Here is a 27,715-nt window from a genome sequence, read left to right as displayed (position 1 = left end):
GTTGGCAGATTGAATGACATCAGTTGTTGTATTGGAGGTGTCCACCCGGCTTTTTTACGAACAGGAATTTTAGCTTAGCAACAGAATATAAAAACAACTAGAACAAAAGTTGCTAGGCAACAGTGACGTGCATTGGAGGTGTCCACCCGGCTTTTTTACTAACAGGAATTTTAGCTTAGCAATAGAATATAAAAACAACTAGAACAAAAGTTGCTAGACAACAGTGACGTGCATCTTCAAACGCGGGAAAAAGTCACAAACGCAGAAATTATACGCCGTCTGTAATGCGAACAGTCAATTTGACCGCTTTGGCCATTCAAGGTAGAAATACTCAGAACTCTTTTGCTTTTTGTAATTTTAATAAAATAACAATGTTATAATAGAATACACACACATTTAGGAAATGTCAGGATGTCTTCTAAAGCACTAGAGCTCCTGGAGCAAAAAAAAAAGGGCCTGGCTTGTGAATATAAACCTCTGACTAGAGCTGTGTGGGCTGAACTCTGATTACATATTCTGAGTAGGAGCTCAATAATCAGGTTTGTAATTTCTTGACACATGATAGAAGTTGTTCATAAGAGAACATAAATCTGAGGGAGGGAGAAATTAAGTTTCTGCACACCTCTACCATTTCCGAGTATACACAAAAAAAAAAAAAAGAAAATTGAAAGGACTCGCCTTGAACATACACTACTGTTTAAAAGTTAAGGCAAGGCCAGTATTTTTTTTTATTTTTTTAAAGAAATTAACACTCTTATTCAGCAAGGACATATTAACATTAATAAAAGTAATTTTCTTTACAATATTACTGTTTTTTACTGTATTTGATCAAATATATGCAGCCAAAACATTAAAAACTTTTCAACTATACTTTTCAACGACAGTGTAAGATATTTAAATGTCTCCTACTTTATCAAGTAATGCATTAACATTTGTATTTAAATTAGAATAATAGAATAAAATTTGTAAAAATCTCAGAAGGGGGAGTACTGTAAGCTTATATGCATGAATTTGAGATGGATTTTTTTGAAAGTGGATTGGATTTTAAATGGGTATAAAGTTGCTTTCACATACTGTGTCTTGGAACATGCTGTAAATCTCTCTCCTGTATTGGTAAACTATTTCCAGTTGATGAAAGAGCATCTCAAACAGAGCTGACTTGTAGTTCAGCCTCCTGGGACAGGTTCAGCGGGGTTCTAGCCATCTGTGTTTATTGTGCCTGTGTGTTTAACCTAAGAGGGCAGGGGCTGCACTGGCAGAGGGGCTGTGTATCACTGACGGTCTCTGATAAAACCACAGGTCCTGGGAAGAGAGTAATCTGATAGCAGCACAGGCCGAACGGATGGACGCAGAATTGATGCGGGGGATGCTCTGTGGGCCTTGTGCTTTCCCGATAAGAAGAAACTATCATTCATTACCTACAAATAGCAGCTAAACTGCATCCATGTTTTTGCTCAAATTATTGTTTTAATCTTGTGTTTAAGCAAACTTGTGTTTTATTAGTGTAAAATTGGCATGTTCTGAAAAAAAAAAACTTTTTTACAGATTTATTACAGGTTGTCTCACCTCAAAATCTGATTGAGCCTTAAGTTGAAATACTGCATCATACTGTTTAAACAACAATGTCCTGAAGGTCTACCAAGAGATTACTTATGGTAGTCTCTGCATATGTTAGGGATGCAACGATTCACTCAGCTCACAATGCGATAAGACTCACGATACTGGTTTCACAATACGATTTTCTCACATTTGTTTTTTTTTTAACAAAATTAGATTTAAGACAAATTATAAATGTAAAAAGAGTACTTTTATTATTTCTTGGACAAAATGCTTCACATTTCTTTGTGAAATTGAAATATATTTTATGTCAAATAACAAAACTAAATTGAAATTTAAAAAATAAATCCCAAGTTAAACAAATAAATGAATAATACAAATAAAAGTAATCTCTTCATATAAACAAACTAAGACTTTGCCTGTGGTCTTTCCTAGCTTGGATTTTTTATCCCAGCGCAAGAAAAATATCCATATTTAAAACTTTATAAACCGTAATCTCTAGCTTCCACTAACTGTCGTACGCACGTTCACGAGACAGTGGCGTCCCAGTGTATGACGTAGGCGTAGCCTAAGCTCTGGTGAGAAGTGACGAATGCAGAAGCGCAGAGTAGAGAGCAAAACAAAACACCGGTCACGAATTAGTAGTACAAAACAAGGATTTGTAAAGAATGTCGGAGGATTTCGATATAAGCCAAGAGGAGACTGGTTTTCCTTTGCTGTAAACAAAACTTGGTTCTCGTGAGACTAGCATATTCTCACCGGAGCTTACGCTACGCCTACGTCATCCGCAGGAACGCCACTCTTTCATGAACGTGCATACGACAGTATGCAACAGTACGTTTTATGATGGATGGATGCACTTTTTTGGGCTTCAAAATCTCAACCACCATTCATTGTCATTATGAAGCTTAGAAGAGCCAGGACATTTATTAATATAACTACGATTATATTTGTCTGAAAGAAGAAAGTCATATACACCTAGGAAGGCTTGAGGATGGGTAATTTATGGGGTAATTTAAATTTTTGGGTGAACGATCCCTTTAATATGTGTACTACACCATGATGCCTGGACAAATTCAAATTTGGCAATACCAACAATTCAGTAAACTATCTGTAAACTTTCTTCTTTGTGAGCAGACAGACCAATCAAATTGACAAATCAATCAATTAATCAATAAAATGTAGAACTATGCCGATGTTCAAATTCTTGCCAATACCAATATTTTCATATTATGGTCAAAAGATGTCTAAAACTAACATAAATAATTTATCAATATCATAAGTGTACAGTATGAAAAACTAGTAACAGTATATTGTGCATCCCTACCAAAATGTCTTTATTTACATAAAATGTTTTGTTTTTAAGGAATTAATTTTTTATTCAGGACTTTGGCATTCAATTTATCAAAATTAACAGTAAAAACGTTTACAATGTTACAAAAAAAAAATCTACTTCAAATAAATTCAGTTCTTTAGAACTTCCTATTATAATCTTAAAATAATTTAACACTGATAAAAACAACAGTTTCAAATCAGCCCATTTGAATGATTTCTGAAGGATCATGTGACACTGAAGACTGGAGTAATGGCTGCTGAAAATTCAGCTTTGCCATCACAGGAATAAATTACATTTTAAAATATATTAAAATAGATTGTAAATTGTAACAATATTTCACAATGCTACTGTTCTACTGTATTTTTAATCAAATAAGCCTTGGTGAGCATAACAGACTTCTTTCAAAAACTTAAAATAAATAAATAAATCTTATCGACCCCAAACTTTTGAACGATAGTGCATGTTCAACTCGAATCAGGATCCTGCCAATGCCACTACACTCCCGACAAAAATTCAGAAACTTTCCCCTATCTGTGATTTGCAACAGAAGGCTTTTTGCGACACCATGAATCAATGTGAAACCCTGAGGCTAATAAGTGATCTAACATGAAGACTTTCACTGTCCAACTCTTTATCCATCTATCTTATCTGCCATTCACTGATCTCACTGCTCAATATTACCTGCTGGGCTTTAACTACAGAGGGGTGATGAAGGAGCATCTGACAACACTTATCTGTGGCTAATTGCGCCGTGATGTGCTGTGATTAGCGCTGAAGGTTAGTGTGTTTAAGCGGGCTGTGACAGGAGATGGGATCACTGAGGGCGCCACTGAAGCTGAGCTCTGCACTGGAGGGCAATGTGTTATTTCTGGGACATGGGTAATGAGGACGAGAAGCAGGTCATCATGAACGAGGTGCATGTCATCATGTACTCCCCATCAAGTCGTGTCAAACTTGACGTATGACTTTCTTTTTCTGTGGAACTCAAAAATATTGGTAAGCAAACAGTTTTGGTGGTCACTGACTTCCATTGTATGGACAAAACAAAAAATAAAACAATAAGACATTTCCCCATTGGAGCCCATTGACATCTGAAACATTTTTCAAAATATAATTTGTGTTTTACAGAGGAAATAAAGTCACAGGTTTGGAATGACATGAGGGTGAGTAAATGATGACAATTTTATTTCTCCATAGTCACCATGAACTGTCATATTATTTTTAAAAAAAAATTCACAAAAAAAACAAGACAAATGAAGCTTTGAGATGAAGCTTGCAAAAACTTGTGTTTACAGACTACAGGCTTTATATTGGATGAAACTACTGACTATGTGACTGAGCAGTTGGAAAAGACAAATCCTATCAAACCCCAAACACACATTTCATTACTTCTTTAAATGGATCTTTCCTTGACCTTTTCAAAGTCTAATGGAAACATACATGGGGAGCTCTGGATCCGTTTGCTTTCTTACAAATGAAACACAGAAAGCAACTTTCTAAATCTGTTCTTATTTGCAGTAGAAAATAACATGAAGATAATATGCGTGGCATCCATGCAAACCCGGATTCAAGGGCAATACTGCACGGATACTAAGGTATTCTGAGCGATTTGTCCATGTTTCTATGTGGTTGCCAGGGTGTTCTGGGTCATTGCTATTCGTTGCTAATGGCCCACTCCCAAGTCTAAAAAATTCATTGTCATTTAATATATAACATTACGGGTAGGGCTGCACGATATATAGAAAATATCAAAATATTGCAAATGTAAATATTGCGATATGCATATCGCAAGGGCGTGCGTAAAACACTGCTGGTCACTTTCAGAAGTTGTAGTGATTCTTTCTTTTCCAAGAAAGAAAGTGAAAAAAATTGGTTATACCGTATAATTTTCTTTTTAAATATTTTAAAATATAATTTAAATAGATTTTTACATTTCATTACACCAAATACACAAAATACTGTTCTTTTTAGCAGCATCATATGACCCCTTTAAATTCACAACTTTGGATGGTAACATAGCTAATGTTTTTTTTTTTTTGTAGCTGTTGTATGGACAAAAACAGCTAAAACATTCTTCAAAAGACCTTAACATATAGATTTGGTGACATGAGATATGAGCGTGATTAAATTGAGACAATTTCCAATTTTGGCCTGAACTATCACGTACTAACACTGCTATTAATACTAGTACAGTCAGAATTTCTAAGACCAAAGTGAAAATGTAATGTGAAAAGTAGAGAATGTCTCAATTGCAAACCTAGAGCGCTCCTCTAACAGGGCGAGCAGTGACAGAAGTGTCAAAACTGTCTCCAAAACCAGTAAGAAACAGTCATTTTGACAACAAGCCTCTATTATCTGCCTAACCAATGATAAGACAGTTTGCCCGTAGCAGTAGTCTTGCTTATGGAGCCTCTATCACCTTCTCCAGCTCTGGGTTGGAAATGGGGTCCATTTTATTCACAGCAGTGCATCAAAAACTCCAGTTTTGTTGAACTGAAAATGAACTGCACAATGTTTTTATAGTTCCATATGAAGGAAAATCTTCATGGAATATCAATATTTATGAAAACTGCAGTATTGCATCACACGCTACATTCTTTTAAAGGGGTCATGAATTGAGAAATCAACTTTTACTTGAGCTTTTGATATAAGAGGTCATCGTACTAAAAGAATATCCTGTAAGTTTCAGAACTAAAAACGTCCTTGTTACTGAAATAAAAGCTTTTATTGACACCAGGCCCAGCGAACGCCAGATCCTGGAATGTGCCTATGCATGACGTAATAGATAGGTTAAGCACCGCCTCCACAGAAGAATATCAACACCTAATTCTGAAGCCCCGGCCACTGATTTGTGCAAGACATAGTAGGAAAATAACATAAGTGGCGCTAAACCGGATCGAGCAACCAAGTAATAAACATGCCGTTGAAGATCGCAAAATATTGTGCAGTGTCTGTTTGTGGAAGAACACAGTCGCTGCATAACCTTCCTTCGGATTCAAATATTAGGAATGCGTGGTTGAACTTTATTTTTAATGAAGTTTCAGCTCATGTTAGTAAAACATTGAGCATTTGTTCACTTCATTTCACCGCGGATTCCTTTGTAAACAAGACACAGTTCGACGCTGGATTTGCAGAGAGACTGATATTAAAAAGCAATGCTGTGTCTATATTGGATCCGACAGGAATGGCGCAGTACACTGCAAGTAAAAAATATTTGTACTGTGTGTCACTATTGCTTTGTTTGAGATCGCTTGATATGTCCTGATTATGTGTACGTGTCTAACCAAAGTCACAGAAGGCTCCAACTATGAAGGACGTAGCTTGTCAAACAGACACACAGAAAGTTAGTTTACTATGCAAAACTATTATCCAATCATAGCAGTGGGCATTTACTTCTTAGTCTTCAATGCGTCACGCCAATAAAAACCGAGCGTTTTCCGAGCCGGTCTCAAAAACCAGGGTAGAAAATATCCTATTACTTACAGATTTTGATGTTTTTGAATGTAAAAACCAAGCGTACGTCATAAGTCGACCTCAGACAACAGTATAAAATAATAAAAAAGCCAGTTCATGACCCCTTTAAAGCCTCCGACAGTGATAACAACCATACAATTGAATTGTGGTTCTATATTTAGAGCACAATTTGAACTTGAATCAGCTATTTGCATTTATGGATTTTTTATATACTCAGCATGATCTAACATGATCATACTAAATGTTTCAGGCTGCATTACAGTCTGCCTGTGGTTTTAAACTGTCTGAGGTTGGAAGGCTAAATGATTCCTCTTTCATCTCCTTCATTCATGATGACCCTGAACCTTACATATATACACACACACACACACACTCTCACTCTCTCACTCTCTCACTCTCTCTCTCTCTCTCTCTCTCTCTCTCTCTCTCTCTCTCTCTCTCTCACACACACACACACACAAACTCCAATCAACAGAGAGGCAGCAATTTAATTTCTTCACAAGCTTGAAGGCGAAGCACTAGCCTTCTGAAAAGAGATTAGATTTTCTTATTAATGTCCAACAGTACATCATCAGTCTGACCACAAACAATATGGCCTGATTCACCTTACTGTGACGACTCATTACTTATCTCATTTTTGGTGTCATACCCTTTGTCAACCATCATTTTCACTTCTGTTGTTCTGCTGTTGAAAGTAGTCATGATGTAGGAACATAAGCTAGTAATAATGAAACAGAACTGATGCAAAAGGTATAACTTCAGGTTATTCTGGAAAATAACTGCTTGCTTGGAGAGTAAGAAACCATTTGATTAAGATGTCAATGGATTTGAAGTCACAAACCTTGCAAAGTTTGCCATTTCCAGTGATTAGTTCTTCCTCATACCCTCTCATTATATCAACCCGGTACATTTTAAACAAAAAATGTAGTACATTTATAAAAAAAAATTTAGTTTCCTGGCGGACTGATAAAAACCTGTGCACCTGGAGTACCAAGTTGAAATGCAGCCAGGAAGTCTGCTTGGACTTTGAGATTTTCATTTTTGTTTGCAATATGCATCAGATGGTCAGTGAACAGAATGTGGGCAGACTGTAGGCAGTCTGTCTGAGACTGTGTTGATTATCAGTATAGAAATGAGATCCTCTGGAACTAGATTTCTTATTCTATTATTAGTATTCCACCCCTGAGCTCTCACATCTGAACAAAAACTAATTCAAAAGCACAAATAGGGTTGTTTAGTTTGAAGTTTAATCATGCGTGGTACTATACCTCTCTCTGTTCACTGCAGATCTTGCAAAGCCACTGAGACCTTTTTTGACTGCCTGCAGTCTCGATTCCACACTTAGTGCACACCTTCTGCAACACAAACACGCATACCATTAGAACATGTCAAACAAACACACAACCTGATAACCACTGTAACATGCATTAAGACATAAGCGAAATGTGTTTCATTATTCTTATATTGGCAAATAGTTTTTTTTCTCTTATTTTAAGTGTGAATTTTTTTTGCAAAAAAATGCGAATAGCGTAAAAATATTTATATTAGAATATTTAGGGAAAGTATATTTAAATGTGTATGTGTGCGCTTGTTTTAAGAAAAAAGTTAGGAAAATAAATGTTATACTGTGATATCCTGCTATGAATGCGTTTTAAATTTAACAATCTTTCACCCAGTGAAAGCTGAGCTTTTGTGCTCAAGACAACATACAGAGAAAGTGTACCACAATTTGTGCACCACAGGGTTTTTTTTTATGATTATGTTTGATTTGGTAAGTTTACCTGCAAGATAACTGGCAATGCCATTTTTTAATATGTTGAAGCAGAAACATGTCCACCCTGCAATCGTGCTGATTGTAAAAAGCAACATTCCTCTCCACATTAAAATAAATTAAATTACAGCGGGAGATATTAGTGTGGACTCTGACGGCTTGGTTTTTAAGAATCAATTTGAAGGTGAGGGCTGGGATACGCTGTTGTAATAAGAAAAGAGAAAGAACCTTTAATCAGGCTTTATGTAATAGAAGACAAACACTAGACTGAAGTGCCAGTAATTTAGTTTTAGCAGAACTTCCATATACTTAAATTGCGTTGAGATGGAGTGAGCGAGAGAAGAACAGAGAGAATGTGAGCAAGAGGGCACAAAGAAATCTCTTCAATTTCCGTTAAATACTTCTAAAGATTCCTCAGTGAGTGAGAGCCACCTTTAAAGCTGCTGTAAGCGGTTTAATACCACGCATAAAATGTCCCTGCTCTTTGACAGATATCACTAAATTGGGTGTCTTGAGAAATCACACTTCACTCTGTGACAGCTCCAGGCTCTCTAAATGGTAAAAAATTAATCTGATTGCGGCACGCATGTCTTAGCCAATCAGAAAGCTTGGAGGTGGCCTTCTGTCAACCTAAACCAATGGCATGAGTTTAGAACGGGACTTTTTTTTTTTCTTAATTTTTTTTCTTAACAATAATAAAAACAGAGAGTGTTTATGAAATAAATAAAACTGTTCTGAAACATCTACCCTTTAGAAGCTAACACTGATAATTATGGCAGATAACCATTGCAATGGTTGAGAACAAAATCCAATACAATTTTGTTAAAATAAATTAAAACACCAAAAACTCAAATTAATCATTTTAAAATGTCACAAATGAATTTAGACATCACTACATTAGAAATGTAAAATATTTTTTTAAAAATGTATTATGTGTTTGTTTAAATGGGTTTATATTGTTAATTAAATATTTTTTTAAAGATTTACTTTAAATAAAAGTTAGATGACAGCAAAGGTAATATTAAACGTAAAAAAAGAGAGAAAATGAGCATACACAAATAAATATTCAATATCAATCAATACCAACATAAAAAACGGTAACACTTTAATTTAGGGACCAATTCTCATTATTAACTAGTTGCTTATTAGCATGCAAATAACTAGCATACTGGCTGTTGATGGGATATTTTAGATCCCTTAATCCGACTCCATAACTGAACTTAACAACTACCTTACTAACTATTAATAAGCAGTAAATTATGAGTTTATGGAGGCAAAAGTCATAGTTATAAGTTAGTTAATAGTGAGAATTGTTCCCCAAACTAAAATGCTACCAACAAAAACTGCTGAGCTGAGAACCGATATGGTACTGATATACTGTGCATCTTTAGTCACACTTAGATTCATGGGTTTAACACTTCATTTGGGCATTTAACACGTCGATTTGTACCTCTTAGTCGAATGATAATTTAAGTTATTATTTTCACCTTATGGATGATAAAACTTCTGATAATCAGCCCTTCAACAGCATATCAACCATCCAAACCAGACTAGCAACTTGCTAAAAACCACTCCAAAGACATTAGCAAGAGATTTCCAGCCCTGATACCATACATTTAATCAGATTCCATATGGTATATGATCAACACAGTCTTATAACACAGATGGTCATATATTGACAGAACACAGAAGCATTACCAATCCAATAATAACAATGATCAATTCATTAATTTCCCCTGCATGTCTAGAAACAGCAGCTGTTGAGAATGATCACAGTTCATGAGAGAGCAGGAGTGATGTGAGCACAGGGTTTCTAGAACAGATGCTCTGTCCTCACTGGCACAGACCTGCTGTTAAGGACCTCATTCAGTCTTTAGCACTTCTTAGTCCTGTGTCAAGTCAGTGTCTGTCTCAAAGTAAACTACTAACTGTAATCCAAAGTTCAGTGGAAAGTATCTGTCTTATGCCACAATGTGCAATATCAGTACACTAAAGCAGTGTTTCAGTTGCACACTTCCCCCTTGTGGTCACACTGAGAACAAGTCAAAGTTAAATCAATATTTGTAATGGCATGCTATAGTAGGCAATATATTATATTTGAGATGTATATTTGAGCATATTACCATACTACTTAAAACACAGCTCCTCTATCATGTCGTCCATCTGTTTCCTCAGAAATTTTTTTTTAACATGAGATATGAGAAATTTTATTTCATGATATCTAAATTAATATATATATAGCCTACATACACACACGTACATAGTTATTTTTTTATATAAAAATAAAGCAAATTACAAACCATAAGAAAAATACAATAGATACATTAAATATTAAATAAACTTGTTTAATTAATGAGCCAGACAGGTATTTAATTAAGCTGCTGTCCCTTTAAGACCGAATGAATATAATATACTGACACATATCTGGTTTTCACCCACCTGTTTACGTTCACTAAAGCCATAACCGACTGTATTTACGTGAGATACTCCACACGATTGACATTTTAACTGGGATCGCGCGGGCGATACAGTGCTTCTGTGTGTCTGTCATTCAGTGCGATTCCGCCTATCTATCCCGTCTTCACTTACTGCATGTTAATCGATAACGAATTGTGATTGGATGGTAATTTGGATCTACGACAAGCTTACTTACCTTTGATTAGGCAGTTCTCGCGTGACAGAACACTTCTACTACTCGCTCTGATCACTCAATCGTAAAGAAATTGAAATACGGGACAAACTGTGATTTTTTTTTTAAATAAGTCGGGACACTAAAAAAAGAGCTGAAATACGGGACTGTCCCGGGAAAAACGGGACGTCTGGTCACCCTAGCAATGTTACATTGTACACTACCATTCAAAAGCTTGGGGTCGGAAAGATTTTTCAACAATGCAATGTAGAAACAATGCAACATTGCGCAGATTTAAGGAGGCAAAGAATGGAGTATAGGCCTAAATCCTGTTTATTTATTTTTTCAGATGGTTATGACTATTAAATGCTTTTCTACAAGTTCTAATTTCAAATGCATATAAATCTTAAGGTATGTTACTTTTTAAAAGAATAAGTGAGATAACACGGGCACAAAAGTTGCAATTACTTCAGTGGTAAACCTATATGACGAAGCAAAATAATGTAAAAAATAACATGGCTCATCTTACCCCGGTCTGCCCTAATGTGAACCACAGACCTTATTTTAATCATAAATCTAAATCCACCATTCCAAAAACCCATACGAAATTTCAGAGGGAACATGCGAGTCATTCTCTCCAGAACTCTTTTACTGCAGTATATACACATGTATTGTGCACAGTATGCATATTTTCTGTATGCAATGAATGCTTGTATGACTTGTATGTACAGATCTTTGCTGCCACTATGTGGTGTCTAAGAATTACTGCATGAGCCCACATTGTTACTACATGGAAATGACTAATGCCTAGTTCACACTGCACGATTTTCAAAGACGTCGCATCACTGTTGGTTTCACACTGAACGACTATCTGGGGTAGCATTCAGTTGTTGCTGTGTTCACACTGCACGATGGAACGACGACAGAAAGTTACACACTGCATGACTTCACAATAGGAAGAATCGCCGACAGCTCTGTCTGGTGCACGGTTGCCAGGTTTTCGCTACAAACCCCGCCCAATTACTACTCAAAACTAGCCTGAAAATAGCCCAATTGCTTTCGAGGGGGTCCCCCAGTAAAAATCGCGTTTGGGGGTAAAATACACATTTTTTTGGCGGGGTTCTCCTGGTACAATTCACAATCCAGGGCCTAAATATCACGTTATTGGGGTCGCTTCAACCTGCTGACATAAAAAACAACCGGCGGCAATCGCGGATTTGGCAACACTGGTCCGCAAACTACGTTTCATATAACTCCTCCCCGAACTTCCCCCTGCCCTGTATCTTGGTCTCTCATTGGCTGTAGGTCATCACCGATGTGTTTTTCAGTCAGAACTCATTTCACACAGCGTGATTGTGAATCGGCGTCGGCGATTCCCTCAGATCGCGTCTTTGATAATTCACACTGCGTGATTGTCACTCGCGTGAACGAGCACCGATTTGCCTCCGATTTCGGGCATTTGTCGGCGATTTCGCAAAACCTGTCGGCGAGTGAAAAATCGTGCTAAAATCGTGCAGTGTGAACTCGGCATAAGCGTACTTGTAAAAAGCAGTGAGTGTGAAGGGTAGAAAACATCATGTTGAGAAGATTTAGACCAGTTTGTACCATGCAGCAGTCCAAACAGAGGACGGACGAAGAGCTCAGCAGACCAAACACCTCTCCACACAGCAGACATTGTGACAGGCCGTTTCCCACAGCAGATCTCCTCATGTTCTCCAGACGCTCCACTAGACACCTGAAACACACACACCTTTATTTTTAGGTTTCATTAAGAAAAGAGATGCTATATGCTGTAATGTGTCTTATATGTATAGCTTACCTTATTTTATCTAATTTTTTGCCAATAATGTGATCTAACCAAAGCTCAGGTAACAATAATGGTTAACTCCTATTACCCATTTTATTTATAAACACTTTCATTCAGTAAGTATCCATTAAAGCATCCTTTTATTCAGCAAATATGCATTCGAGTAAATTTTAATGATCAATTACATTATAAAGATATTTATAATGTTACAAAGATTCAAATAAATGCTGCTCTTTTGAACTTCCTACTTATCAAAGAATCCTGAAAAAAGTATCACATTTCCATATAAAACATTAAGCAGTACAACCACAAAATTGGTCGAAGCTGAAGACTGGAGTAATGATGCTGAAAATTCAGCTTTGCATCACTGGAATAAATTAAATTTGAAAATATATTAAAATGTAAAACGTTTTAAATTGTAATATTTCACAATATTACCATTTTTACTGTATTTTTATGGATCAAATAAATACAGCCTTGTTGTGCATAAGAGAATTCTTTCAAAAACACTGCAAAATACTACTGACCACAAACAAATGTCATGTTTTTTCATGTGGCATTTTAAACACTTTTTAAAACATCAAGTAGAAATCTTGTTTATGATCAGTGACATTAGTGAAAGTCATTAAGGCCCACAGCAGATCTCCTCATGTTCTCCAGACGCTCCACTAAACGCCTGAAACACACACACATCTAAAGTTACAGAAGACAGGACATTGTGTGACAAAGCAGAAAAAGGCATGAAAAAGCATAAAGGTGATGCAGACTGATAAAGTCTCACCCAATCCGGTGTTGCTCAATGATCTCGAGCTGCTCAGCGCGGTGGATGACACTCATGATGAGATCCAGCTCTCTTTTCTCAAGTGTCTGAGCTTTCCTCTGTCTCTCCGATTGAAATGTGTGGATGGACCAGCCTGTACGTAACCTGAGTGGAATACAGACACATAGACAAGAGAAAAATCATTCATCAGAAATCAATCACTATGACTGTATTTTCCAACACACATTACATTAAGTGATTTGAAGAATGACATGCTGAAATGCAATTTGTGCAACAGATTTAAACAAACAAAAACTTACTTTGCTCTAAGCGCTAGTTGTCTGTCATTGGGACAGACCCAGTGCTCATTCTCACTGCCAAACATTGTGTCTGTCATGTTTCACTATGGAGCTGTAACAGATCAGAATGACAAGTCTAAAATCATTATGAGAATAATCAGGTGAACTAAAGTATGATGTAAAAGTATGAAAAAACAGAAGCAATATACAATAGGCTTGAGAACGTAATTGTTTCCGAGCGTTAATATAAATATATAATAAGCATTCACCTTCAACGTTACAGCCGCTCATTGGCTTTGACAGGTGTTAGCTGTTGGTTGTGATAGAGCTTACATTCAATTATGTAAAAGTGGAAGGACGCAGCTCAACTGATTACTGGATTATTCATCTCACAACACCTGCCAAATGGCAGTTTCAGAGACCAAACACAAAGACATATTGTGCAGTCTAACATAATACTTGATGAAAATAACAGTACATTTTCTTAAATGGAATTAGCCTGTATATCCGTTCATATGTTCTGGTACTGCATGGACCCTATTTAATTAATAACTGATGAGTTACATCCTAGTTAAATGAAAGGGGTTGTGTAACAGAAACAATCAAAAAAAATGTGTATCAAATAATATATGTGCACACATACACACACATTATAATAGGTATTAATTTTGGATTACTTTTTTTTCTGAAGTGATATGATATATACTGGAGAAACAGTCACATTCACATTTGTTAAGAATATTACTGAATTAACTTATTTAAATTCTACATTACAATGATTGCTAAATGTACTGTATATATCAATAATAATAATAATAATAATAATAGAATGACAAGTCTAAAATCATTATGAGAATAATCAGGTGAACTAAAGTATGATGTAAAAGTATGAAAAAACAGAAGCAATATACAATAGGCTTGAGAACGTAATTGTTTCCGAGCGTTAATATAAATATATAATAAGCATTCACCTTCAACGTTACAGCCGCTCATTGGCTTTGACAGGTGTTAGCTGTTGGTTGTGATAGAGCTTACATTCAATTATGTAAAAGTGGAAGGACGCAGCTCAACTGATTACTGGATTATTCATCTCACAACACCTGCCAAATGGCAGTTTCAGAGACCAAACACAAAGACATATTGTGCAGTCTAACATAATACTTGATGAAAATAACAGTACATTTTCTTAAATGGAATTAGCCTGTATATCCGTTCATATGTTCTGGTACTGCATGGACCCTATTTAATTAATAACTGATGAGTTACATCCTAGTTAAATGAAAGGGGTTGTGTAACAGAAACAATCAAAAAAAATGTGTATCAAATAATATATGTGCACACATACACACACATTATAATAGGTATTAATTTTGGATTACTTTTTTTTCTGAAGTGATATGATATATACTGGAGAAACAGTCACATTCACATTTGTTAAGAATATTACTGAATTAACTTATTTAAATTCTACATTACAATGATTGCTAAATGTACTGTATATATCAATAATAATAATAATAATATATATATATATATATATATATATTTTTTTTTTTTTTTAAGTAATCAAAAAAGAAAAAATACATATTTGGGAAACCTCGCTATTTTTAGAGTAAGAAACACAAAATTACAAATACATTGTATTTGTAAGAATATTATTGAATTAATGTATATAAATCATGTTTTCAAATGATATAATAAATATGTATTATTATTATTGTTTGTGTGTGTGTGTGTGTGTGTATGTATTTACATATCATTACTTATAAATGCATATTATTATGTATAATTATTATAATTATAATAGTAGTAGTAGTAGTAGTAGTAGTAGTAGTAGTAGTGATGATGGGGACATCATGTCATTTAAAAAAAATCTATTCATGTTGTGGTAAAACAAACAGATGCTAATACGGTTGATACAATCATGACTTTCAATGCATGATAAACTTTCTGTATTTACATCAAACACATATACTGTATATTGTGCACAAGTTTAAGTCAATTAAAGCACTTGCTCACTTCTCTTTCACTCTCTTTGTAACACAGACACAATCTACACCTTCACGGCTAAGCGAGGCCGAGTCTATTTACATTTCCATGAAAACTCCTGCTCTTTGTTTGGCTCTGCTGCACAGGCCACGGGCACAGATGACAACGACTCCAGCAAACTACTTAGTTACACTAGCAGACTTAGTTAAACTAGCATTTCCTCTCAAGCCAATAACTTTAATTCTAGAGAAAGAAAAGGTCCAGCAAACCACAAAACAGCAAACCCTGGTATTTACTTGGACAGTACATATATCAAACAACCTCCAAGTTCTTGTGTGTTTTCTTCCATTTACACTTCACACGTTGAAGAAAACCCTGACTGATAACCAGTAGGGAATTCATTCAGAGAAAATACATAGTCCTCTAACTACTGTTTTTAACCTGGGATACAAAATGAATAATCCACCAATCCATTCCCTCAAAGAAAACACCCATGTCCTCTTGCTCCCTCTAAATGACACAGAAAAAGGATAGGCACAGTCTTTATTACATTAACTGCAGGTCTCTGACTCCAGGCAAGGCACCTTTTTAAGACGTCAACATTCTGGCATCCATTCAAGTCTAATCCACTTAAAAGCAGTTAGCAAACAGGCACAGGTAGACAAGAAAGAGTGTTTACCTTACAAGAGAACAGATAAAGTGGCGTTACTCTGGCCGTCTCTCAGCATGAGAAAGTGAGAGTAGAGGAAATAAGGCGACGGAGGAGGAGGAGGAAACTCCTGATTACACTGATCTCAGATCAGGTTTGCTGCCTCTCTTGCAATGGATCAGGTCACATGACCCGAGCACAATTCATCCAAAACATCCTGCTACTCCACTTATTACAGTGATTGAATAAAGAAACAAAAGAGTGACGGTGATACAACCAAACTGAGACAGGGCTCATAGGTGCTAGAGGCTAAAGGCTTTACTATTGACCTGGCCTTTACAATCAGTCAATATAAATCACAGTAATCTCATTCGCTATGTCTGCTGCAGCACTAAATCATTTAGAATAGAATATTAAGTGATGGCAACATTGTCAAATTTCTTGTGGAATAAGTATGTTCACTGGTGGTCATGCAATTAAGCTGCGTGGGAGACCGCCAGTTGCAAAGACCGCATCTTTATGGAAAGTGTCTGAAGCACCCAGTAAATAACTATAAATACATCTTTACAAAACTTTAAGTTAAGGCTGCTATGTGATGATTTGTGCTACACTGTCAGATTTTGCTACCTCCCATTGAAACAGTAGGTAGCACAATGCGACAACAAAAAATGCTACCCATCAGATTATGTTTTATTAACGCGTTCACCTACCCCAACCCTAAACCTACCCTAACAGTAATGCAAATACAGTAATTATGTGTTGTTCAAAATTGACGCAATATTGATGTGCACATGCGCAGTGAGCCCTGGTAGGACAATCTGATGGGTAGGATGAAATGTCAGGACACTGGCTTAAAATTCAGTGGGGCAAAGCCAGACTAAATTCTGCCTGCTCAGGCCCACCTCAGCCCCTAGTATGAAAGTATACAGTTGTAATTGCTGCATAAATGCATTCAAGCCACCTCCGAGCAGCGTTAAACAGTCTGCGTAAAGACACCTAAATGCCACTTCAGAAGTGCTTCTGTGCCACCATTGAAGTGTAAATTTGGCATAATATAAGAAAACATAAAGCATCTTTACACAGCCAAGTTAAGGCTGCTCTGTGCTCAAAATTTTGTGTAAAGACGTAATGCTGCATAAAAGCCAGACTAAATTATGCCCTAGTATCAAAGTGTTTGGTTAACATTCAATGCTATGTAAATGCATTTATGCCACTTCTGAGCAGCATTAAACAGTTTGTGTAAACATACCTAAATGCCACTTCAGACGTTTCTATGTGCCACCATTGCAGTGTAAATTTAAAAAGCATTATACAGTCTGTGTAAAGACACCTACATGGCATTTCAGAAGCACTTATGTGCCACATTTGCAGTGTAAATTTGGCATAATATAAGAAAACATGAAGCATCTTTACACAGTCAAGTTAAGGCTGCTCTGCACTTTCTCAAAAGTCTGCAATGGTGCATAAAAGCCAGGCTAAATTACGCCTGCTCTGACCCACCTTAGTCCCTAGTATCAAACTACTGTTTAAAAGGTGCAATTTCTGTGTAAAAGCATTTAAGCCACCTTTTAGCAGCATCAGTCTGTGTAAAGACTAAACACTTCAGAAGTGCTTCTGTGCCACCTTTCTTTGCAGTGTAAATTTGGCATTATTCCATAAAATTACTTGTATCTTAAATGCACCCTATAACTTCAGTTTTACTAGCTTGTTTAATAATGGCGGAAATTCAGTCAATAAAACTTTCAAGCCAATAAAATCAACTCAAGCACAAAAAAAGAAAAAAAGTATCTGCACACTTATAAATCTATGAATATCATGGCCAAGTGTTATTTATTTACAAGAAAAATAGCGCAAACACACTTTTCAAACAAAACATTTCACAAAGAGAAGTTTACTTTAAGTGATAAAACAACAACAATAAAAGTGTTGCACCACTTTCTAGTTGGATCATGTTTAATGTCATGAACTATACTTGTGATTACACACTAGAACACCTGTGTGAAAAGTGAGGTGAAATTACTTCAAAAATACACTAAAATCACATTGACACCAGATGGTTAGAAGAACCAAAAATGGCTCAGAAAAGAACGTTAGGTGAAGTTGTCCCACATGGTTTAATATCACCTAATCAATCCTGAAAACCCTCTTTAAAATCTCTGCGAGCTTGAATCAAACCCGCGAATTTGACAATTTCATTTAATTTGTTTAAAAACAATTGTTTTATTCCCTACCAAACAACATAAAGGGAAACAAACAGATGGTCTACACACAACAAGAGCGTGCCTTACCTTGAGACGTGATGTTTTCAATGGAAACCACCAGTAGAAGTTATTTATTTTCCAAATGCCTCTCAGCTGTCAAGACACAAACCCTCATTGGCAAGGTCAAAGCTGCGCACGCCCAAAAATGTAGCAGGTGTCAAAGAGGTGTTTATTGTGAAAACGCGTGTGCTTGGAGGTTTGGTGGCCTCTTTGGAGGACAGCCACGCAGTAGTTTATCTCCAACAACTCTGTAAAAACAGTGCGAGCGAGGGGAAAATCTGAGATCACACCTTCCCACCGCAGCAGATGCTGGTGAGCTGACCACGTGCTCCCTCCCGGGCAAACGCGCGCAGGTTTCCAAGGTGAAAAGAGGAAGTACACGTGTGTACTGTTTTTTTTTTTTTTTAAATAAGAGAGACGATCTTTGTGTTAAAACTAAACACAAAAATACAGTCAACGTCAAAAGTGCGTTTATTGTCACTTTGGGTAGAATGTGAAACTAAATACAGAGACGCCAGGTGCTAAACACTGTGTTTGTGACACCATAAGAATATCTAAAAATACCTAAGAGTTTAAAAACATGATTTTTAATTAAATTTCCTTATTAATCAGTCACCGACCAACCTGGAAATATTGAAGCACGAACACTGGAAACTGGGCATCTGTGAATTGCTACCTGTCAAGAGGCCTGTCTCTCTCCTGGGTATCTTAGCAACAGGCGCTTATGAAAAAAGTACAGGCAGCACACACACAAAAACAGGATGAGGAAAAAACACTGATCTATAAATACGCAATGTGCAATCCAGTCATTATATAGATCACTGGGAAAAACATAGTTGGGAAGCAGCATGCTATGCCACCAATAAAAAAAAGTTCTTATCCCTGAGGTATTCGAGAAAAACAAAAAAAAACTGACGTGGAGTTACTGACAGGTGTATTTTTCTGCCTGCAGAGTTGTTGTTCAGACGTCTAAACAACAGACAATGTGCTTCTCCTGAGGTGGGATCTTACTGTTCAAACATATTTAAGCATTTGAGTGACTGTATGTTTATGAATATTGTTTGAATCTATAATGCAAAATATATATAAAGTGACGTGACATGTGGCCAAGTACCGTGACCCATACTTGGAGTTTGTGCTCTGCATTTAACCCATTCAAAGTGCACACACACAGCAGTGAACACACACCCGGAGCAGTGGGCAGCCATTTTTCCTGCGGCGCCCGGGGAGCAGTTGGGGGTTCGGTCGGTGCCTTGCTCAAGGGCACCTCAGTCGTGGTATTGAAGGTGGGAGAGAGCGCTGTACATTCACTCCCCCCACCTACACTCCCTGCCGGTACGAGACTCGAACCCGCAACCTATGGGTTACGAGTCCGACTATCTAACCATTAGGCCACGACTTCCCCATAAATGAAACTCTAACTCAGGGCAGGCATAGGCCTAGAGAAAAATACTTATGGGGTGCAATATACAACATCCGGATATGCTAAATATGATATACTGTATAGTAAATCTTTAACACATATTTTAATTTTGCTAATATATTGGAGAGACTGTTTGTTTCTTTTTTTTCTTTTTTTTTACAGAAAAATGTAAGACTGCAAAAAAAATCAATTTCAAACCAAAATTTCTATTCATTAAAGATCTATTCATCAAAAATGTATAGCACGGTTACTGTTTTCAAGATTGATAATCATTAGAAATGTTTCTCGAGGTCCAAATCAGCAACAGTAATTTTAAATTATAATATTTCATATTGTTACTGTTTTTACTGTATGTTTGATCATGTCAATGCAGCTTTGGTGAGCATAAGATACTTTTTTTTCAAAACATTAAAGAATCTTGTGTGTGTGTTTTAAGCTGTGGTTTTGAATGTTTATTACGATGTAGTGATTGTAGTGAATTTTATTATCTAAACATCATTTTAAATTCAACATATTTTAGCTATTGTAAAATAAAGTGAACACGATAAAACCACACTGGAATACATTCAGATAAAAGTTGACTACAAAATGAAAGCAGACTTTATTGAAAAGTTAAAGACAAGGGTATTTTTTCATGAATTTCTATTGTAGAGAATTTTTGTTTTAATGATTAAAACATGTTAAAAACAATACTTGTTGACCACAAGAACTGACTGATATTTTGAGCATATGAATGTTTTTCCCATTACATTCTTCTTGATGAATTGTTTTGTTTTATTGTTTACATTTGAAAATCTGTTTCAACATGCCCGAACAATGAACTTTTTTTTTTCTCTAAGCAATAACACTGGTAGCTTTGCCATCACAGGAATAAATGACATTTTAAAACATATTAAAATAATAATTTAAAAAAAAACAGTAATTTTAAATTATAATATTTCATATTGTTACTGTTTTTACTGTATGTTTGATCATGTCAATGCAGCTTTGGTGAGCATAAGATACTTTTTTTTCAAAACATTAAAGAATCTTGTGTGTGTGTTTTAAGCTGTGGTTTTGAATGTTTATTACGATGTAGTGATTGTAGTGAATTTTATTATCTAAACATCATTTTAAATTCAACATATTTTAGCTATTGTAAAATAAAGTGAACACGATAAAACCACACTGGAATACATTCAGATAAAAGTTGACTACATAATGAAAGCAGACTTTATTGAAAAGTTAAAGACAAGGGTATTTTTTCATGAATTTCTATTGTAGAGAATTTTTGTTTTAATGATTAAAACATGTTAAAAACAATACTTGTTGACCACAAGAACTGACTGATATTTTGAGCATATGAATGTTTTTCCCATTACATTCTTCTTGATGAATTGTTTTGTTTTATTGTTTACATTTGAAAATCTGTTTCAACATGCCCGAACAATGAACTTTTTTTTTTCTCTAAGCAATAACACTGGAAATGTTCAATAGCTGTTTTCAGTAAATTTTTTACGTTATGTCTCTATAGAAACTGACTAAAGCCCACCATGAGAAATAAAAAAAAGTGACAAGTGCACAGTTATAACAATAAATCGCTTGATTAATGAATGCTTTTTAAAAAAACTCGAACGTGTATATTGTTGCTTATTCATCTGATAAAGTAGAAAGTAAATTCAGAAATGTCAAGCTCTCGTTCCTCAGGTAAACCGGCTGCGGCAGCCATCAAATCCGTTATTGACAGAAAATACAATTAGTTACGCCCAGATGGCCTTCAAAAGAACGGAGTGCATCCGTCATGCCCTCCACACCAAACCAACCACTTAAATTTATAACATGCTCTCTGCTTCTAGCAAACTGAGAATACTTTGCTTTCCATTTTCCACTAATGGATGTTACATTGTTTTATTATTAACCTTGATCTATAAGATTAGAGTCAAATAACAATATTAGATTAAATTAGAGTTGAAAAAAACTTGAACCATGAAATTGGTCTTTAATAAGACAAAACATCAACGACATGAAGTCAGTGTTATCTCAGATTTTATTCAGCAAAGCGTGTGCCTACAATATCTTACAAATGGAACAAAAACAGAGGGATTGTCCTCATACAAACAGGTCAGCAGGTAGAACATTTACAATCATGCATCATGACGAGTCCAAGGGCTCGTGACGCCTCTCGCCAACACGAGGGAACCGGCGAGAGTGTGCACCACAAGTTCAGACAAGGAAAGGGCCTTCTACCACTTACAAATACACTTCACTCAAATGCTACGAGCCCAAAGGAAGGACGAGGGGGAAGATCAATATGATCTGAGCATCAGGCAGCGTCCGTGGAATTCGTTGTCATTTTCCATTGTCCTCCAGGCACTGAAAGGCCAACTTTAATGATCACAGAAATTATGCATTATGAAGCAGAATGCTCTCACTATCAGAAAGGCTCCTTCATTGGTTTGAACGGATCTCACGATCCGAAAAAGAAAGAAAAAGAAAAAAAAGTCCAAACGCATCAGTTAAACGTACAAATGCAAGATATTGCTATTCAAAGAGGTTTCAAAGCATGTAATCATTTAGCTTTTTTTTTTCTTTTGAAAATCTATCAAACTAGTTATTGTAGGATGGATTTGGCGAGTTAAACAAGTGTTCGCTAAAATACATCAACAGAAAAAGCACAAGTGAATTCCACTCTTTCCCAAACAACACTGAAGTTTTGACTCTGAATTGGATATGAAATGGTGAGGAAGTCCATGTGAGCTGTACATAAGGATTTCTTTCAATTCAAAATGAATACAGCAGGTTGAACCGAAGGAGGAAACGGGTCTTAAATATAAAAGACAGTGAGGTGAACATGGGTGACAGTGCAAAGGCACATTAGTGGTCTGATGCTTGTTTATTATGGGCTTTAATATAGAGCGAAAGAAGGGGAGTGCTGATGAACCGTGACTGATGCAGCTTAAGAGGGCCGTAATTAAGCAAGTCATGATGGAAAAATGCGTTCGTCGATAAAGAGCAGTGAAACTTTGTAGGTGGAGAGGACAAAGATGCAATTCAAAACCAAATAGGAGCTTGAACTAGACAGAATGGAGGAGGAAAGCACTCTCTCATAATATATGTCTCATGCGATATGATGCATGATATGCATTTCATTGGGTGGAAATTAAAACCTAATGACAATAAGAATAACAAAATAAGATTTGGAAGGCAAAAAGACAGGTCAGATATTGCGGAGGCATAGCTTACGCATCAAATGAGGCATGAAATGAAACAATAAAAAGGCAACACAATGGATGGTAGAGAAATGTATAAAGGTAATGGTTTTGTAAAAACAAAACTGGAAAACGAAGACAGGTAATGTGATTACAAAAAATATCTACAGTAATGATTTACATTTTTTAAACTACAATGTTAAATATACAAGAGAGCGATGCTGCATCATTGCTGTTAATTTGCTGATTTTACAAATACATTCATTTGAAGTGTTCAGAAACATGAAGCCGAAGCCATTAATCATTGCGTTAATTCAGATTTCAACAAACAAATCCATCGATCCAAGAGCAGGCATCTTATCTCGACTCACTAACATGGTGACATTCTGAGTAAGATGTTTTATGTTTTTATTTGCTTTTAAGAGGAATTTAATCGAGCGCTGCGTCAACTTCCACTCGGGCATCTCAGTCAGACATGTTCACAATAAAACCGTGGGCAGCATGTCATACAGAAGCCTGCGGTTATCTCTAGCAGAACTCGTCCAAAGATCATGACCAGCAGGTTGATCACGGTACATGGCAGAGATCCAGACATCTTCCTGTCCTCAAAGAGACACGAGAGGAATGACAAGGCAAAGGTCACTTCCAGAGAAATCAAACAGGAAGTGTTTTGATCAAGAACACAAAGAGCGAGTGTGAAAAGGGATCGGATTTAGTGGAGGTGATATTGCCCATCTGAACATCTCTAGTCAAACACTGTCCTCTGTTGATACTGGATATACTGAACATATACAGGATGGCACAGGGTGCAGGGGGAAGCTCAGGCAGACTGCTTCTGTACTGAATTTAAGAGTCCTAGAATTATTTACACAGTAGATACAGGCACTTAAAAGTCTTTGGTTGGAGTGACCCAACATTGCAGAGTAATGCATTCACAAGCTTTTTTTTTTTTTTTGCACCCTTCTCCTGGGTTCAGTAGGCAACATGTAGTTTTCTCACTTCCCTTTGCGATATGATTCGGTTCAGATGTCCACCTTCAAACCCCCGTTTATCCCGCAGACAAGGCCACCTGTGTGAAAAACAGGCACTTTTTGAATTCAGCTAGTGCACTTGTTTGTTGTGAGCTGGATGACGACATCAACATGTCAGCAAATGCACAACTTCTCTACCAGACTGAGTTTTGCTTTAACTAGCAGACTAATCACACAGATCATCTCATAGACCAAGTCGTACCTTTTCTGGACAGAAATCGGAGTTGTTCTGTCGAACTTTGCCTGGTCTGCCCTTGATGACTGCATAGCAGAACATTGTGATGACCATCACAAACAGGAAGTAGCTGGTGTGCATGAGGTGCAGGTTAATGAGAGAGCGATCGTCCTATCGGGAAAGAGAGTGCACTCTTGAATTGTAGTGAGGATATGACAACGTACACAACACAACTTGCCTCTGTGTTAAAATGTACAAAAAAAATTATCAAAAAAGTGATATCACTTTTTAATACAGGTATATTATAACATGAATAAAAAAAGTATACATTTACAAATCAATATAAAATAGGGTAAATAGCAGGTGAAATAAAATCAAAACAAAACAATACAATAAAAAAAAAAAGAGATTTGGTCATGGTGTTTGTCTGTGCAGAACTCACCAACACTATGCTAGTTTGTTGTGGGTGGTTCTCAGAAAATCACTATATTGTTGCTAAGATGTTCTGAGGCCCTGTTCACTGGTATTAAAATGAGTTTTCACTGATCCGATCACAAGTGGATGATGTTAACGCTTTTCCCACCATTGACAGGATTTTTCATCATTTATGAGACAATGTTTGCTTCACCATTGATCGAATTTTCCCGGCTTTCTGTCTTTTCATTGTTACATGGTAGGAGGCACTATTATGCATTTTCTGAAAGAGTACGGAATGTCTGGATCAAAACACGGTGAAGAAGCAGCAGAAACAAATCGCATATGTAAGCAGATGCATATGTAAAAATTACGTGATCTTCAGTCATTAAATGTTACCGAATGAAATGTCGACCCAGAAAGTGGTACAGGACTGTGCAAGCTTTGGGGGGTGTTGATGGAAGCGATCTACTCCATCTATGCTTGGATCATTGTTCTGAATCCCATCCGGACATAGTCTTTGACAAAAACACAATTTTCTCAGTTTTTTGTTCAAAATGTTGCTCTTTTAGCCTTTTAAGCATTTTTGCCTCCCTGAAGAGGTGTTTTCTTCTGCGTGACATACACAAGAATAATGACTCATAACTCCAAAACTGTAGCAAGGACAGTCAAAAGGTAGGTATTATTTGATAGAAAACTTTCTGTATTTTTGGACATTCTCCTGCTGAGAAATAGCTGATTAATGTGTAAGAAAAATGAGTGTGCTCAAGGGAAATTTTACATATCCATCTTATTTGACACTCAATATCTCAGGAAAGAAATAAGATAGGGGGGAAATAAATTTTTGGTGATGTTCCCCAACATGTTAGCTGTATCTGATTCAATTTTTTTGGTGATAGCATAAAGTATCCAAAAGTTACAGCATTTTGGAACAAAAGAAGCCTTTTTGTTTAGCCCTCGACACCCTGAAGGCATTTTAAAAACTGTTGTTTTCTGAGTGACATACACAAAAGTAAAGACTCATAACTCCAAAAACCTAGCATGGACAGTCAAAAGGTAGGTACCGATTGATAGAAATCTTTCTATATTTTTAGGGGAAAAAATTTCTTTACATTTGGACATTCTCTTGCTGAGAAATAGGTGATAAAATGTAAGAAAAATCAGTGTGCTCAAGGGAAATTTTTCACATCTTTCTTATTTGACATTCAATATCTCAGGAAAGAAATAAGCTAGGAGAAAAAAAAACCCAATATGTTTGTGAATTACATTTCGTGATGATATCATGAAGTAATCAAAAGTAACAGAATTTGGAACCAAGGTAGCTTTTTTCTTAGCCCTTGACAGTTTTGAAATGATTGTTTTCTGAGTGACATACACAGAAGTAATGAATATCTCAGGACAGAAATAAGGTAGGAGGTAAAATTGTGGTGATAGCATAAAGTATCCAAAAGTTACAGCATTTTGGAACAAAAGAAGCCTTTTTGTTCAGCCCTTGACACCCTGAAGGCATTTTAAAAACTGTTGTTTTCTGAGTGACATACACAAAAGTAAAGACTCATAACTCCAAAAACCTAGCATGGACAGTCAAAAGGTAGGTACCGATTGATAGAAATCTTTCTATATTTTTAGGGGAAAAAATTTCTTTACATTTGGACATTCTCTTGCTGAGAAATAGGTGATAAAATGTAAGAAAAATCAGTGTGCTCAAGGGAAATTTTTCACATCTTTCTTATTTGACATTCAATATCTCAGGAAAGAAATAAGCTAGGAGAAAAAAAACCTCAATATGTTTGTGAATTACATTTCGTGATGATATCATGAAGTAATCAAAAGTTACAGAATTTGGAACCAAGGTAGCTTTTTTCTTAGCCCTTGACAGTTTTGAAATGATTGTTTTCTGAGTGACATACACAGAAGTAATGCCTCGCTCAAGTTTAGTCAAAGCCCCAAACAATTACACTTGTTTTATTCTACTCTGTGAGGCCATTCAAATGACATATAACACATGACTATCTGAGCTGTATGATGTTTTTGACATATTAGAGTACATGGCACAAAAAACATTTCATAAATTACGGGGGAAAAAAATTCTATTTATCAGCAAATTACTCAGCACTACTTAGGAGTTAATCAAAGTGGCCACATGCATTGTAAAGTTCAGACTCCAAGCATTCAAATGACACTTATTTTGTGTCGATCAAGGCAGTGGTTTTGAAAAATGTGATTATTATTTTTTTCTTCACTAGGTGGTGCCCGCCAGCGGTACACTCTGGTTTAGAGGGACTACTCAGCACAGGTTAAGGTTGGATCCATTCGAAAGCTGAATTTCTAATCTTTAAAATGGTACCTAGTTATATATATATATATATATATACAGGGCCTAAAACTAACCTTTTTGCCACACCTGCCAATGGCATGATAAAATTTACCGGCCATGAAACTCTTTTTGCAAAAACAGGCAATTATTACTACTACAATAACTAAACATATTTACAAAGTTTTTGTCCTGCTGGTGCATTTTCCCTCAATTTTACCTATTAATTATAGCCATTCAACATTACAGTATAATTGAAAGCCATTTTTAACATTTAATAGGCTCTGAAATATATAACAACTTTTAATTTAAGTGATTTTAAAACAATCTTCACAAACTATACATATTAAATCTTTATTCAAGCTATAAAAGTTAATCAGCGACTAGAACAGTCCAAGGATTTCTCTTTTTCTTTTGTTCTTTGATTTACATCAATGACAGACTTCAGCAGGTTTCACTTTAAAATAAGCGCTGTCTCTTTAAAACCTGATGCACATGATGCGGATACAGTCTATGGATCTGACACATAGATTTTCTCCCAACTCTTTACAGTCATTTAAGACTTTATAACTCATTTAAAGGGGTCATATGATGCGATTTCAAGTTTTCCTTTCTCTTTGGAGTGTTACAAGCTGATT

The 27,715-nt window shown here is 36.1% G+C and overlaps 2 protein-coding genes across 2 annotated transcripts in view; both read right to left on the bottom strand.

Moving 5' to 3' along the window:
- LOC107710708 (rab effector Noc2-like) overlaps window positions 1–18,886 on the bottom strand; it is a 50,675-nt gene extending 31,789 nt beyond the window's left edge. The window contains exons 1-5 of the mRNA XM_016515542.1: window positions 18,560–18,886; window positions 13,655–13,745; window positions 13,356–13,499; window positions 12,373–12,502; window positions 7,636–7,722 (exon numbers count right to left, since the gene is read on the bottom strand). Of these exons, the coding sequence (XP_016371028.1) occupies window positions 7,636–7,722; window positions 12,373–12,502; window positions 13,356–13,499; window positions 13,655–13,731 (438 nt within the window). The 5' untranslated portion in view covers window positions 13,732–13,745; window positions 18,560–18,886. The remainder of the gene's footprint in view (window positions 1–7,635; window positions 7,723–12,372; window positions 12,503–13,355; window positions 13,500–13,654; window positions 13,746–18,559) is intronic.
- A 5,213-nt stretch (window positions 18,887–24,099) lies between these two features.
- Window positions 24,100–27,715, bottom strand: part of LOC107710724 (transmembrane protein 248-like) — a 20,937-nt gene continuing 17,321 nt past the window's right edge. Inside the window, exons 6-7 of the mRNA XM_016515559.1 lie at window positions 24,377–24,520; window positions 24,100–24,212 (exon numbers count right to left, since the gene is read on the bottom strand). Coding sequence (XP_016371045.1) covers window positions 24,192–24,212; window positions 24,377–24,520 — 165 coding nt within the window. The 3' untranslated portion in view covers window positions 24,100–24,191. The remainder of the gene's footprint in view (window positions 24,213–24,376; window positions 24,521–27,715) is intronic.

The sequence above is a fragment of the Sinocyclocheilus rhinocerous genome, unplaced genomic scaffold (genome assembly GCF_001515625.1).
Source record: "Sinocyclocheilus rhinocerous isolate Xijiao unplaced genomic scaffold, SAMN03320098_v1.1 scaffold597, whole genome shotgun sequence".
NCBI lineage: Eukaryota > Metazoa > Chordata > Actinopteri > Cypriniformes > Cyprinidae > Sinocyclocheilus > Sinocyclocheilus rhinocerous.
The sequence above is the reverse complement of the archived record's forward strand: the minus strand, read 5'-3'. Positions and strand labels throughout refer to the sequence as shown.